Consider the following 16,080-nt stretch of genomic DNA (forward strand, 5'->3'; position numbering starts at 1 on the left):
AGGTGCATAATAAGTTTTTGTTATTGATTTTTTTTTTAAAACTTGGTAAAACTTATAACTATTTACTTATTTGACCATATTAGAAGAAGACATAATCAGAGATTAAAAATTATATGTTTGATTCTCAGAATAATTTAATTTAAAGTTAAATTGAAATATTGTACTAGTTTCTTAAATTTAAAATATATATATTTATTTATAGAGAAACTTGTTATACTTTCAAAAAAAATAAAAGAAAAAGAAAAGCCAACATTTATTTTTTCATCCATGAATACCTCATGAAGAATTATATGACCTAAAATAACTGAGACAATTTCATTCTATAAATAATATTATAGAACAAATCATAAATTTAAATAATTAAAATTTCTACTACAAGCTTAATAAGACGGCTAACAATTCATGTTTCTAACAATAATAAATAAATAAAATTTAAAAAATTATTACATTTAAAAAGCAACCTAGTGAAAATTCTTAACATTTGAACTAACCAATGAGAAACAAAATTAATAGAAGAAATTTAAATAAGCAATTTGAGTATCCATATAAATTGAAGGAAATGATAGACAGCGGAAAAGTTTTGCAAGTTTTGCAGGAATAGGTAGGAAAATGATGTGTCATCTTTTCGACACATCTTTTCATTGGATTAAAATTTTAAAATTCTTTCTCCTGTTACATTTTAAATCCAATAGGGTGATGACACATTATTTTCCTACGTATTTTTGTCAAAAAATTTCTATTCTCTGTCATTTCTCTAAACTGAAAAGTTTGGTGAGGCTGAAAATAAAAATTACTCCAATAAACCAAAATTTAGATAGAAAGAGAGAGAAGGCAAAATATATAAGTTCAAATATTTTTCTGTAAAATAAAAATCCAAATCACCAATTTGAGCCTCAACCACATTTGATAAAGATAAACTGTACGAGGCTATAAAAGTATTTAAAAAAATAAATAAAAGCGTTACAGCAAAACACTATTCAAGTATAAAATGATAAAAACAATATCATTGATTCAAAATGACAGAGAGAATCTGATTCGCCCAGTCTCAGTTGTTCCACCGCCCCAAACCTCTTCCATCATTATTATTTCCCCATTCTCCACGGCCGGCACCACCACCACCTTGATGCGGAGGATGAATCATCGGTCCCTGCAACGGGAATACACCACGAGGAGGATGAAGAGGCTGCATATTTGGCGGGAACCCCAAAATGGATGGTCTATTGTCATGTGACCCCAAACCCAACCGACCCATATCATATGGAGGGCCACCATAGATTATCTGCGGGGGAGGTGCTATTGGCACAAAGAAATTATGAGGAGGAGGAGGAGCAGGAGCAGGATGAAGAACAGGATGACTTTGTTGTATTGGGGGGCAACCTATTGGCCGAAAGAATGGCCTCGGTTGTTGCTGCTGCTGATGCTGCTGTTGCTGCTGCATCATGGGAATCGGATAAGGTGGGTCTCTCGGCAATGGCCGATGACATTGGTCTTCTCGGTCGTGAATTTTAGTCACGGGTATAGGAGAGGAGAAAGGTACTGCCTTTGGCGGTGGTGGGCCCATAACAAGTTTTGAATCCAAACCAGAAGCAGCAGCAGCAGGTGCCGCCCTTGGCGGTGGTGGGCCCATAACAAGTTTTGAATCCAACCCAGAAGCAGAAGCAGCAGCAGCTGCTGGCTTTGGGGGTGGGAGGAGGTCTATAACAGTTGCTGATTCGGAAGAAACCGCTGCTGCTGCTGCTGGCGACTTCTGTTTCATAGCATCCAACGATCCATTTCCATTTTCGTTCTCTCTGCTAGGCTTAAGAACATTACCATGGCTTTCACGAACGTGCGATTCGAATTTGTCCTTTATTACGAATGACTTCAGGCACAGAGGAGATGAACACACGAACAGATCATCGGTCCGTTTGATAGTCTCAACGATTTCTATACTTTCTTCACATCTGCATTCACAGCAAGAAATGTCAACCATCCATCCCCCACTTGTTTTCTTCACAAAGTAAAAAAAAGGATGGAAAATCTTTACTTACACAAAGCAATTTTTTGTACTCTCTGAACAGCTAAGACAGAAGACATGGGTACAAGGAATCTACAACACAAAATCAACATATTACTAATTTAAACTCACAAATAATATTAACAAACCGAATAAACAGCTTCTAAGAAATGATAAACTTATGGAAAACTCATGTCTTCAAGGTTATGTGTTCAAATTTTCACACATAATCATTTAAAATAATATGACAAACTTCTCAATATATGAAAAAATCTTTAAGGATTTGTGGAAGAAGAGGGCCTGGTAGATGACACATTAGGAAAGCATTTATTGACTCTCTTTGCTCACCGGTTTTCTGAGCCATATTGTGAAGATTGAGTAGTTCACGTGGTTGTGATTTAGTGATCACGTGAGTTTCGCGTGATCTTTGGAATGAATGTTGTTTGAGTAATTCACGTTAATGTGATTTAGTGATCACGTGAGCTTTGGAATGTTATTTGAGTAGTTCATGTGGATGTGACTGAGTGATCACGTGAACTTTGGAATGTTATTTGAGTAGTTCATGTGGATGTGACTGAGTGATCACGTGAGCTTTGAAATGTTGTTTGAGTAGTTCACGTGGATTTGATAGAGTGATCACGTGAGCTTTAGAATGTTGTTTGAGTAATTTACGTGGATGTGATTGAGTGATCACGTGAGCTTTTGAATTGTTTGAGTAGTTAAATTTATGATAAATTTTATCATTTAAAAACTAAATTTAGTTTCCCAACAATGGTTTCCAAATGGGGAATGTACAAGTAAACGATCATTAGAAAACTTGACCTGAAATCAACTTCATAGAAACCAACCAATATAATATGAGAAGCAAGCAAGCAAGCACATAATCTTGTTTCATTCAAAACAAAGAGAACTTACCAAACGGCCATAAGCAGCTATTGGAAAGTCACAATTGAGACAGAAATGAAGGCGTTCACCATTTGATCGTCGTCCAACATTCTTCACAAGAAGAGCAGCAGGAGGTGGACCCAGGCTTTTGGCGATCGTTTTGGCGATCGTCATATCTTCTAGGGCTATGTCCTGTCTCCAGCTTAATCTGCAGCATCATAGTGTAGTCTTGAAAAACAGAAGTTCAAAATGCAAAAAATAAAAAACTACAGTCTTCCCTGCAAAAGGAAGTACCCAATTCTTAAGCTCAATCAAGTAACTTCCGATTCTTACAACAAATTTCCATCTGATTCGTGCAAAACATTACTGATAAGCGAAAACGAAACAAATCCATGCTAATCAGTATTCATCAAAGCCACAATTCATAAGATTGAATCAGCGTAATAACAGATGCGATCACCTCGTGCAACGATTATGATAAATACATATAGAATTCAGTCAGATCAAGCAAAGATAGGAGACAGATCAGTATCATCCTATATCGTTTCTCGTTAAGATATGATCAAATTACTGCAAAATGTAGAAAGACAAACCCTATTATTACCTGAATTGCTTAACAAATCCCCGATCGCGCACCTTCTTCGTCACAGGGAAGAATCCATTCGGCCGCTTATGTTAGATATGGTAGCTCTCCTGATAAACCCTAAATTATCGATCTGCGTTACTTATATAGAGAACTTTTATAAGCCTAATCTCCAAACATGGAAAATAACTTTTTCTGAAATTTTTATCTTTGAATTTAGCTACTTTCTATGAAATTCGGTTATACTCATTAAATGGAGTTCAAAGCCTTCAAAAATATGAATAGAGCGGCAAAATTAATATTGCAAATGATGATACTCATTTCTTTTTTTATTTTTCATTTCTAACTGCAAAATATCATGGGGTTAACTTAAGATCACTACTTCCAAATTTCAATTTATGTATGGCTAGGTCTTTTAAGACATTACCTTAAACGAAACTAAATATTTAGTACCAAATCCATTAAATCTTGGTATTACAAGAATGGCCAAAAACAAAGAAGAAGGCGGGAAAGCTCGTGTTTTCGATTTGTATTTTTTTGCGTTGCTTCGTCCTATGGAATACATGGATCTCGCGAAATAAGGTAATTCATGAAAATTGAAAACATTATTATCGGGTTGCACTTTTTAATATTGCAAAATCAATGAAATAATTGCATGAAAGTTAATCCACCGCGTTAAAAAATGACTTTCGAACATAGCATAGTAAATTAAAAATTCATATTCTATTATTATTAGGTTCAAACTTGGACCGTATTTATAAATTGAAAATCGAATTTTGAATTGTGTGTAGAGATTCGAACTATCATAATTTTATTTATTTAAAACTTTTCTCAAATAAACAAAACATTTTTATTCTAACGTATAATTTTTTATTTCTAATTAATTTGTCATGTTCGTAATGAAATTTTATTTATGAACGTTTTGGACATATTTTTTAGATTTACGCATTTTATTATATTAAAAATGATTTGTATGATTTAAAAAATGTGTGATCTAAAAAAAGATTTGAGAAAATTTAAAAAGAAATAAATTTGATATTAATTTCTCACATAACTCTCGAACGAGATTTTATGTACACTTTAACAATTTGGACGTATTTTTATTTAATTAACTATTTTTTTAGATATATATATACAAATTGGCTAATAAGTTTAAATGTCAGAAAAAATGTGTGATGCATTCAAATCAATAGAAAAAAAATTCATAATATACAGAATTACTGTATATTTACAAATGTAACGAATTAATTAAGAAAGAAAACACTATGTTTAAAGTAATAAGTACATACTTTCATTTGTTTGTTTGAGAGGATCACTCAAATAATTAAAATTGTGATTTTTCTTAATGAACTAATTAAGAAAAATAACACTATGTTAAAGTAAGAATACTAACATTTATTTGTTTAGAGAATGACTCAAATTATTAAAATTGTAATTTTTCTAGTTCAATGCCACAATTCAAATTTTAAATCTCATTTAATAAAATATCCAAGTTTGAAATTAATGAGAAATCTCATTTAATAAAATATCCAAGTTTGAAATTAATGAGAACCACGTCCCACAAAAACGCATTAAAATTAACACTGATTTTACAATAAACTCAATTACCAACTGTGTGATCTATCTTGTTACTATAAATGACTTTGGAGTTTGGACAATTATTAATATAAGCAAAATTAATTTCGTGAAGACAGACCTTATATTTGGCCGATATAATATATTGGATCGGTTACAATTATTTAAATATCCAACATTATATATTTAATAATTTGTATTTAACATGTTTTAAATAAATTAAAAAACTTATTGAACAAAATGAAGTAAAAAGTTATAATATAATTATAATTATAAACAAAAAAAATTAATTGAACAAAATTTTAAAATAAGTTAGCATATTGAAAGATTTATTTGTTAATGATTGTTAATGATTGTCTAATTATTTTAGTTATTTCAATAGAATTGTATGGATTACTTCATTAATATCATATATATCTGTTAAAAATTATTTATTTTTTCTTAATTGTTGAAAATCTATGACAACTATTTAATTTTTAAATTGTTTTTTTTTTAAATTAAAAAGCCTTAGTAAAAAGTTTTTTCACATGTGAATAAAATTGAAACAATAATTATTTTTTCTAACTTAGCGGCAATAAAAGGTGGGTACTAACTTTAAGTTTCTGAGTTTGAATCCGTCATGCAACAAGTTCTGCGACTGTTTAAATGATTGAGTGTGTTTGCGAGTTACATACTTAATCTATTATCTCATTTTTAAATCAAAATAAAAAAAATCAAAACAATATAAAATATAAAATTGAGCTCATGCAATTCATCTGATTAACTCAAAACAAATCACTTTTTTTTTTTATAATGGACAAATTTACTTATTATTCTGATTTTAATTTACTTCACACACTCAAATTTATTATTTTCATTCACACAAATTAGAAGTTTATTAGCATAATCAAAACACTTGGTCTATGTTTGATATTTGATTAATGGCAACCATTTCATATGTAATAATATTTATAAAATAATAACAAACCAGTGCGAACAATAACTCAAGATTCGAATCACGTGGATAAAAATAATTTCTACAGAATAAGTTATCGGAATCTGCAATATGCAATACAATCCACACACAACAAACCCACAATAGGATTTAGACAAAACCATAAAAAGAGTAAGAATCGGTGAAATAGAAGCGAAAAATCAGATAATTCATTCATTCGATCAACTCAATGCGATACTCTCGTGTAAAGAAAACAAGGCAGTAAATAGAATGTATGTTTATTAAGTAAGCAATAAGGAAACTTGGCTGGCTGAAAGCAATGATGCCAATGATGGAGGGGATTCTTCAAAGAGGGAGTGATGCTTTTGTAATGAACCAGAAACACCACAACTGTCACTTTGTTTCTTCCTTTTTTCCAAACATATTCTTTTGGATTTTCTTTATTTTATTGAAAACCAAATTATAAACTATTAATATTTTCTACCATTAATTTTAAATAAAATTGATAAACCAATTTTTTTTTAGTACAATAAACACATTCAAATTTTAATTTTTTAGCACACATTTTTTTATATCAAATTTATTTTGGTGTTTGGTAACATTGTAATTTATGGTTTAATTCTAATTCTTAGATTATGTAGAATATTTAAGATTAACAAATGTAAATAAAATTAATAAATATATTAAATATAATAATAACAATATTAATAAATATAATATTAATAAAATAATTCTGAAAATAATAATAATAATAATTATTATTATTATAATAATTTTGAAAATAATTATTATTATTATGAAAATAATAATATTAATAATAATAATATTAATAATTCTATTAAAATGATAATAATGAAAATTCTGAAAATAAATAATTCTAATAATACTAATGATAATAATAATTCTTAAAATAATAATAATAATAAATATAATAATAACAATATTAATAATTATAATAATAATAAATAATATAATTATAATAATACTAAATATAATAATAAACAATATTAATAATAAATAAAATAATAATAATTATTATTATTATAAATATAAATATAATAATTATAATTCTGAAAATAATAATTATAAAAAAGAAAATAATAATCATAATAATTTTGAAAATAATAATAATAAATATAATAATATTTATTATAATTATTATAATAATAACAATATTAATAAATAGGGAAATTTGACGAAATAACCCTCATAATAGGGTTATTTCCAAATTTAACATAGGCCAAATAATATTTTCAAATATAACCTTTTGTCTATGTAAAAAAAACTCTTTTGCCCTCAAATAAAAAAAATAAAAGAAATTCAGTTTCTTCTCCCTCTCCTCTTTTCATATTTCCTAAACGGCCAAGTCCCACTCTTCTTCTTCTTCTCCTCTCCCCCGACGACTATCCGAGCCCAGCCAATACTTCTGCTAACAGACCCACTTACAGACCCACCACCGCTTCAAACATCCTTTCTCTTATCTCACCCAGTTCTTCTTCATCTCTTACTTCCTTCAATATCCCGATTTCTGCTAATACCTCTTACAGTGATGACTTCGATTGGGAGTATATTGATGGAGTTGAAGACAAAAGAGCACGTGGGTATTTTGATGATTCAATTCTTGCTTCTGTTCCAAAAAGAGATGAAGTTCAACTTGCAATAAGAGATATAGACTTGTTCTAGGTTTAGTGATTGAGATATGACTTTGACTAAATCGTTTTGAGTTTAAAGTGCATCTTTCGAAGGCGTTGCAGACGAATGTGCATCTGTCGCAGACGAATGCGCATCTAGAGATGGCAATGGGTACCCGTATGCCCGATATCCGTGGGTACCCGATAGTCGGGTTCGGGGTCGGGGTCGGGCATGAGGAGAAGGAGAAGGTACCCGGTCGGGTACGGGGTCGGGGATGGGGAGTGTGCGAAACCCAAACCCGATACCCGGTTATATTAATATTATTGATTTTTTTATTAAAGTTTAATGTGTGACTTTTTAAAAATGCTTCATCATTGCAAATGTATCATAAATATGCATCATTTAATTTGATCTTATCCACACTTCACTCCAACCATAGTCATAAATATACTACACTCCAACTTTAATTATTTTATATTCCCAAAATAATATTTCTCTACATAACTTCAATTTTTATTTTAATAACAAAATATTACTCTCTCTCATAATTCTTCATATTCAATCTCTAGTTTTTTTTCCAATGTTCATTCTACTTTTTTTCCACTCTAGTTTATCTTCTTCAAGATTTACAAAAATTATGAGATAGGTAAGTAATGGTTTTATTTTTATTTTTAATATTTTGATATTACTAATGTTAATATTATTTATTAAAGTTGTGTTTCTTTTTTTTTCAAACTTTATAATTTTATAAGTAATTAAATCGGGTAATGGGGTACCCGTCGGGGATCGGGTACCCGACGAATCGTGGATGGGTATAGAAGTAGAGATACCCGTCGGGTTCGGGGTCGGGGTCGGGTAGTGAAATAAAAATCGGGTTCGGGGATGGGTACTTCACTACCCGTCGGGTAGGGTACCCGTTGCCATCCCTATGCGCATCTGTCGCAGACGAATGTGCATTCGCGTGCGACAGATGCGCATTCGTCTGCGACAGATGCGCATTCACCTGCAACGCTTTCGACAAATGCATTTTAAACCCAAAACGATTCAGTCAGCCCATAAACCTAAACTCTAAACACTAGAACCCTAATCCATTCTTCCTAAACCTAAACGATTCAACATGCATTGAAGGTAAACGGGAAAAACTCACATATTTGCCTGCTTTTTTCCGTCGTCGGGGGCTTGGATCGTTGTTGGGGGCCAGATAGTCGTCGGGGGCCGGATAGTCATCGGGGCTTGGATCGTCGTCGGGGGAGAAGGGTTTCGGGGGAAGATGAAGAGGCAGTTTTGAAAGGGAGCGTTTGGAAATATGAAAAGAGAAGAGGAGAGGGAAGGGAAGAAACTGAAATTTTTTTATTTTTTAATTTGAGGGCAAAATGGTATTTTTACATAGACAAAAAGTTAAATTTTAAAAAAATTATTTATCTTATGCTAAGTTTGGAAATAACCCTATTTTGAGGGTTATTTCGTCAAATTTCCCCAATAGATATAATACTAATATTCTGAAAATAATAATAATATTAATAATTCTAATAATAATTTTGAAAATAATAATAATAAATATTTAAATAATAATAATAATAATTCTGAAAATAATAATAATATTAATAATTCTAATAAAATGATAATAATAATATTAATAATTCTAATAAAATGATAATAATAAGAATTCTGAAAATAATAATCTATATTCCATATTCCTCTTTTGATTGTAAATAATTAAGGTTAAAATATTTATTAATTTAATTAGCAGTTAAAATATTTATTAATTTAAGAAGGGATATATCAATCTATAAGTGAGGCTACAAATTAAAAAAAAAAAAATCAATTTTTTATTTGTATTTAACTATTTTTTCTTCTTAATAGAACGATCTGCTAGCTAGCGAGCGATCGCGATGAGCGATGTCGAATCTAGTAAAGAGAAAAATGGCTGAGATCGCTTTTTCTTCTCCACCGTCGCAGCGGCCGCCGCATTTATCATACAAAAACTCTCCTCCTCTCTTTCGCTTCTATCTATCAGTTTGATTCGTGTAAATAAATGAAGCGGAAGAAATGGTCGGAGCTAGAGGAGCAAACCCTACTCAGCAAGTATTCCGAGCTGTTCAATTCAGGAACCCTAATCAAGCTAAAGACTCGTGAGAAGAAGTTCAAGCCAATCGCCGATCATCTCAATTCCGTCCACCATCTACGAAACCCAATCAACTTCCCATTTCGTTGGTCGTGGCGAGACGTCTCCATTAAGGTCCAAAACATGCGTCATCAGTACCTCGGCGTCAAACAAAAGATTAGGTCTTCCGATGGCGATTTTCATTGGGACGACGGAGAACATCATTGGGAGAATTTCCTCAAGTACAGGGAGGTTTTCGGTGATGTAGAGCTTGAAGTTAAGGGGAAAAAGTTTGGCCTCAATTTCTCTGGCGAAGATGAAGATGAAGATGATGAAGAAGATGGGTTAGGTTTAGGGTTTGAGATTGAGATTGACAGTGATGATGATTTGATGGACAGCAACCGCGAATCTAGCGGGGCTAAGAGGAGATGGAAGAAGAAGATGAAGAGGAAGAAGAGGATATCAAAGAATGGAGGGCATTGGGGCAGATCAAAGAAACTGGGTGCATTAGGTGCAGAGGTAATGGAGATCAGAGAAACGATGTTAAGGAGAGAAGAAAGGAGGAGAGAAAGGGAATGGAGCAAAGAGGAGGGATCGATGGAGATGGAAGAGAAGAGGATGGAGAAGGAAGTAATGGAGGAGAAGGTGAGCGATTTGAGAGAGGAGAAGATGGAGATGATGGAATCAGAGTTGCAGGTATGGAGAAGGAAGGAACTAGAGAGGAGATACAAAATCGAGAGGGAATTAACGGAGGAGAGGCGGAGGAGGATGGAGGTTGAAGAGAAGTGGGAAGAGGAAGAGATGGCGTGGAGAGAAAAGATGATTGGAATGCAAATTCATCATGAAAAGCAAATGGCGCAAATGCAGGCAGAGTCATGTCAGAATCAAAACCAGATACTTGGTATCATGGCTCGTCTTCTTTCTCAGTTTTTCTTAGGAGGTGGTGGAGGTGGATCAACAAGTGATGGTCCAGTTCTTCATCATCATCATCATCATCCTGGTGGGAGCAGCCTTGGAGAAGATCACCATGAGAAGCCAGAAACCAACTCTCCATCTGAATTCTTGTAATGAAATAGTTAATAGTAATCAAGGTTAAGTAAGAGTTGTACTAGAATTACAGTTTCAGTTCTTCTTTTTTCTTAATTGATATGAAAAAAAATAGAGATTTTTACTAGTTTATTATTATAAAAATAATAAAGGTGCTGTCTTTATGTTAAGAATAGAACTTTCCACGTAATTGCCAACTAATTTCATTGAGGAATTCAGCTGATGTTTGAGCATATTAAAAGACAATTATTAGCACAACAACAATGGCTAAAAGTTGGTTCTCTTGAAGTATACACCTGAAGTAAAATTGCTAGCCAGACAGATCTTTCTACAATCAATTGTTGCAAGTGGGTTCTCTTTGTTCACACCAATAGACCATAAAGAACCATTCTTCGCCTAACAACTTTTTTTTTGTTCGCCAATAAACCTGTGTTCGCCATTCTTCGCCAATAGACCAATAAACCTGTGTTCGACACAACTTTTTTTTTGTTTATCTTTGTGGCTTTGGTGTCGCTTATAGAACCTGTACCAAGATGCAGCAAGTATTTAGAAGGCCATTGCAAGATGCAAACAGTATTTAGAAGGTCACTGCAAGATGCTCAATGGAATGAATGGTTAAAGGGGAATAAGTAATTAACAAGCATTATGAAATAAATACTCACCCTTCAATGAAGGTCTATTCTAGAGGGGGTTCCCACAAGCTTCGGACACTCATTGTCTAGCTGTTGTGAAAGAGAAAGAAGAAGGTAAAAGTTAAAAAGACTAATTCAAGCAAGGATCAATGAAGAACCAACTAAAAAAAACTATGCAGATCAACAGACAATCTGAAGAATCAACATAATTTATGAAATTTTATTAATAGGGGAATTATGTGAGAGTTTGTGGCCACTATAAAGGTATTATTATTTTTGCTTAATAAAGGTAATATCCCTTTCCAAAAGTTGCATCCTTGGCCTAAGAATATAGATTCCTAACCAAATCATCTTCATGGAAAATACAGGCTTTCAGATCAATTAAACACATCTTATTATGAATGAAAAAATTGCAGGAATGTCAATATAACATTTAACCTGTTCAATAGCTTTCTCATATATGGTGTAGTTCCTTGGCATTGGGGCAAGATAATAACACCAAGAGTAATTCTTTTAAGAAATTACCATGACAAATCAGCTCCCGTTCTTTGATGTAAAAATGACAGGGAACATACCAATTTAAAGCTCAACATCAGAATTGTGAATCATTCTTCTCTTGAAATGGTTGACTGATGCTTCCATCCATCGATTAATTAACGTTGTGAATGTGATTTCATCCGATGTCACTCCCACCATGAGAGACATTTGATCGGTTACTACATAGCCTTCTTCTACATTTCCTTCCTTGCAGAACCCATCTGTCAATGCATGCATTATAAGTGACTCTATCAGAGGGGGATAATTCCTTTAACCATCATCTGAGCAAGTAATTTCCTTGCTTCCCTAGTATCCCCTATCTTGCTGTATCCATCGATCATGACAGTATACGTGATCTTATTCGGATGAATGCCATAAAACAACATCTCATGCAACACATTTCTCACTTGATCCATCTGACCTAGCATACAATAACCTCCTATAAAAGCTGTATAACAAACCACATTCGGCAACAGTCCCTCCTTCCTCATTACAATAATTAGATTCTTCGCATCTTCAACTTTGCCAATATTGCAAAACCCGTGAATTAAGGAAGAGTATCTAAAAAGGGTAGGCAGAATGCTTTTAGTTCTCATATCATCAAAAAGTTCAAAAGCTTCTATCATATTACCATCTTAACAGTATTAAGAAATCTACAATATTCTGAATCTTAGGTTTAGAAATTGAGAAAACTTAATATTATTAATTAAATGTTAAAATAATCTTTAAACTCTTACAAAGAAAATAATTTAACTATAAAGTTATTTAACATATTAGCAACTAATTACAAACTCAATATAGTTGGGCATTTCCAACATGCATATAATTTACAATTGTAATTAACATAATTCTAATATTCCCCATGTAGATCTTTAAGATTCATCTTGTTCCGAAATAGATAAAAAAGGGTCGGAATCCAATGGTTTGGTAAAAATATCGGCTTGTTGTACCTTTGAATATACATGTTGAGGAAGAATAAAACCTTGCTTGAAATGATCACGTACAAGATGACAGTCTATGTCTAGATGCTTTGTACGTTCATGAAAAACTAGATTTTCAGCGATATGTATCGCCGCTTGATTATCACACCGTAGCGGAATTAGTAACTTAAGTGAAACGTTTCATGTCTTTTAGTAAAAATGAAATCCATTTGAGCTCACAAACTGTTGTAGCCGAAGTATTATGCTTAAGCCGATGATCGAGAGATATTGTTTTGTTTCTTTGTCTTCCAATATATTAGTGCATCACCATATTTGATACAATAACCTGTGACTGATCGTCGGCTATCAGCGCAAGTAGCCCAATATACGTCTGAAAAGCTCTCAAGTAGATTGTTAGATACACAAGGATAAAACAACCCCAAACCAGGAGTCCCTTTCAAGTATCGCACAACCTGAAGGGTTGCATCCCAGTGAATTTGTAAGGGTTGATTCATGTATTGGCTTAACTGTTGTACACTAAAACCAATGTCGGGTCGCGTAAAACTGAGATAAATCAAACGCCCAATAAGCCGTCTGAACCTCTCGGGTTCAGATATCACAGCACTATTTTTTTCATTCAATTTAATCCCTTTGTCTCGGGAGGAATCATATAAATATCCTCGTTAAGGTTACCGTGGAGAAATGCGTTATTTACATTAAATTGTTGTAAAAAACATTTGTTAGCAGTAGTTAAAGCAAGAAATAACCGAACAGTTACCGTTTTAAATCCAAAACCCTGAATCATTTTTGTCCTGAAGGATAACCTAAGAAGACACACTTTGACCCACTTGGTTCAAACTTTGTTTTGTTTGGAAAATTATTTTTGATATAACATAAACATTCAAAAACTCTCAAATTAGAATAATCTGGTTTTGTTTATAAAGAATGTGATATGGACTATTCCATTCTAAAATTTTAAAAGGAATTCTGTTAACAACATGTGTTGCCATTAATATTGAAAATGGCCGGAATATTTTAGGCATTTTGGCCTGAAACATGCATGACCGAGCTACTTGAAGAAGTTGCTGGTGTTTTCTTTCTACCACCCCATTTTGTTGGGGTGTGTAGACACATGATTTTTGATGTAAAATCTCATTTTTTTTAAAAAGATTGACATTCGTTATTAACAAACTCACTACCATTATCTGTCCTAATAATTTTGACAGCCAAATTGAATTGAGTTTTGATCATTGCATAGAATTCAATGAATGTTTGAATAACAAGATTTTTGCATTTAATCATGTAAGTTCATGTAAATCTACTATAATCATCAACAATGGTTAACATAAAAGAACAATTTATAAGTGAATTTTCTTTGTATGGACTCCAAACATCCATATGAACAATTTCAAAACAGTGTGTGTTTTTAGAAATACTATTGTTAAAAGACAATTGATTTAATTTAGAGACAGGACAAACATCACAATGAACAATATCATCTTTATTAAAAGAAAAAAATGATTTAATTCTACATCAGAAAGGTGTCCAAGTCTCCTATGCAGTAATTTAAAATCAGTACAACTATTTAGTAAGTATTTTCTAACCCGGATTTAGATCCTACATTTTCAAACAAGTACAAGTTTTGAGATAGTTCTCCAGTTCCTATGGTGATGTTGTCCTTAAGATCCTGCAATACACAACTAGTAGGCGAAAATTGACATCTAATATGACTTGTCTTAGCAAGTTTAGATACTGAAATTAGGTTGTATTTAAAGTCGGGACATGAATAACATCAAAAAGTTTCAATTTATCAGAAAGTATTACATTTCCTATTTGTTTTACATGTTTGGTTGTTCCATTAGGTAAAAATAAAGGTATATTAGCAACATTCCTAATTTCAGACATTCTATTCACATTTGAGCATATATGACAACTAGCTCCACTGTCAATAATCCAAATAGGTTCATTTTTAAAAATACTATGAACATTAAGACTACAAGCACCATTAAAATTAGAAGTTTTATTAGGATAAATTTGTGTACCTTCATAGTAATGTTCTTTACCTTTTCCTTCTGCAAGAAGATCTTTCATCATTTTTTTAAAGGCAACAACAATTTCAACTTTCTTGATTTTGATAGATGATTTTTCAGAGAATTCTGGTTGTTCTTCATAATTGGAGAAGGGAGTGTCTGCCATATTAGCCATATTTTTTACCTTTTTATCTCTATTTCCCTTCCACCAATCTGGATACCCATTCAACTTGAAACAACCATCTTGATTGTGTCCTTCAGTTTACAATAAGTACAGTACATATCTCTAGAAAAACTTCATTTGTTGTTACCTCTTCCCATAGATTGCATTCCTCATTTTCCTCTATTGAATTTTTCAGTCTTCTGTCCTCTTTGTTGCTCTATATTATCCTTCAAAATCATAGCGAAATTCTCATTTTGATCAATCATTAATGATTGAACTTCTCTTTGTCTCTCAATGCTTAGCAACATAGCATATACTTTGTTAATGCTAGGATTTGGATCCATCAAAACAATCTATTGTCTAGCATTGTCATAATACTCATTCAGACCCATTAAGAACTATGTCAATTTGTTTGGTGTATTTTGTTGAATGACTAATTTTGTCATTTTACAACAACAAGTTCTTCTTGGTTCACAATCACAAGATGGAAGAGGTTTCAACACTAAAAGTTCATCCCATAATTTATTGATTTTAGATAAATATTTCTCTAATGTTAATGGTACTTGACGCAAATTACTAATCCTTTTTTGAATTTGAAAAGCTTGAGAACCATTATTCTCTTGATATCTTTCTTGAATATCATTCCAAAGATCTAATGCAGTTATAGTAGAAGAGTAATTACATTTAATTTCATCCTTAATTGTATTAAGGATCCATGAGCGGATCAAGCAGTCGACCTTCTTTCACTTATCAAACTCTTTTGGTTCAGTTGGAGCAATACATGATCCATCAATAAGCCCTAATTTCGATTTTACTTCAAGGGCTAGTCAGATTCCACTACTCCCGCCTATATAGTTTGAACCGTTGAAGATTGTGGTGCAGATAATTCCTCCTGGATTATCTGAGTTATGAATAGTCATTGTATCTTTGTCACGTTTTTTCTTTCCCATCATTATGACAATTTCTTGAATCTCCTCTTTACTCGAAATACTTGTCGAAGAAGGCGAAGAAGAATCAGTACCTGAAGAAGAAGATGATGTCT

The 16,080-nt window shown here is 32.3% G+C and overlaps 2 protein-coding genes across 2 annotated transcripts; both read right to left on the reverse strand.

Moving 5' to 3' along the window:
* Nucleotides 1–1,045: 1,045 nt before the first annotated feature.
* LOC124910077 (E3 ubiquitin-protein ligase HAKAI homolog) lies at nucleotides 1,046–8,832 on the reverse strand. Its single transcript, XM_047450700.1, has 4 exons — nucleotides 8,753–8,832; nucleotides 2,912–3,089; nucleotides 2,031–2,089; nucleotides 1,046–1,943 (listed from the first exon to the last, which is right to left on the reverse strand). The coding sequence occupies exons 1-4, from the start codon at nucleotides 8,830–8,832 to the stop codon at nucleotides 1,046–1,048; spliced, it is 1,215 nt and encodes a 404-aa protein (XP_047306656.1).
* A 3,344-nt stretch (nucleotides 8,833–12,176) lies between these two features.
* LOC124910078 (pentatricopeptide repeat-containing protein At3g22470, mitochondrial-like) lies at nucleotides 12,177–15,041 on the reverse strand. Its single transcript, XM_047450701.1, has 4 exons — nucleotides 14,888–15,041; nucleotides 14,450–14,597; nucleotides 13,192–13,469; nucleotides 12,177–12,544 (listed from the first exon to the last, which is right to left on the reverse strand). Exons 1-4 carry the CDS (start codon nucleotides 15,039–15,041, stop codon nucleotides 12,177–12,179), a joined length of 948 nt encoding a protein of 315 aa, XP_047306657.1.
* Nucleotides 15,042–16,080: the final 1,039 nt, after the last annotated feature.

The sequence above is a fragment of the Impatiens glandulifera genome, chromosome 7 (genome assembly GCF_907164915.1).
Source record: "Impatiens glandulifera chromosome 7, dImpGla2.1, whole genome shotgun sequence".
NCBI lineage: Eukaryota > Viridiplantae > Streptophyta > Magnoliopsida > Ericales > Balsaminaceae > Impatiens > Impatiens glandulifera.

Excerpts from the sequence above, each read along its gene's own strand:
- LOC124910077 (XM_047450700.1), bottom strand. The coding sequence starts at position 8,832 with ATGACTATCCGGCCCCCGACGACTATCTGGCCCCCAACAACGATCCAA. Across the intron at positions 3,090-8,752 it reads GGAAAAAAGCAGGCAAATAT|ATTAAGCTGGAGACAGGACA; the intron begins GTGAGTTTTTCC and ends ATGATGCTGCAG. Across the intron at positions 2,090-2,911 it reads TAGCTGCTTATGGCCGTTTG|ATTCCTTGTACCCATGTCTT; the intron begins GTAAGTTCTCTT and ends TTTGTGTTGTAG.
- LOC124910078 (XM_047450701.1), bottom strand. The coding sequence starts at position 15,041 with ATGGCAGACACTCCCTTCTCCAATTATGAAGAACAACCAGAATTCTCT. Across the intron at positions 13,470-14,449 it reads AATGTAGGATCTAAATCCGG|TGCTGTGATATCTGAACCCG; the intron begins GTTAGAAAATAC and ends TGAAAAAAATAG. Across the intron at positions 12,545-13,191 it reads TAGCCGACGATCAGTCACAG|AAGCTTTTGAACTTTTTGAT; the intron begins GTTATTGTATCA and ends GTAATATGATAG.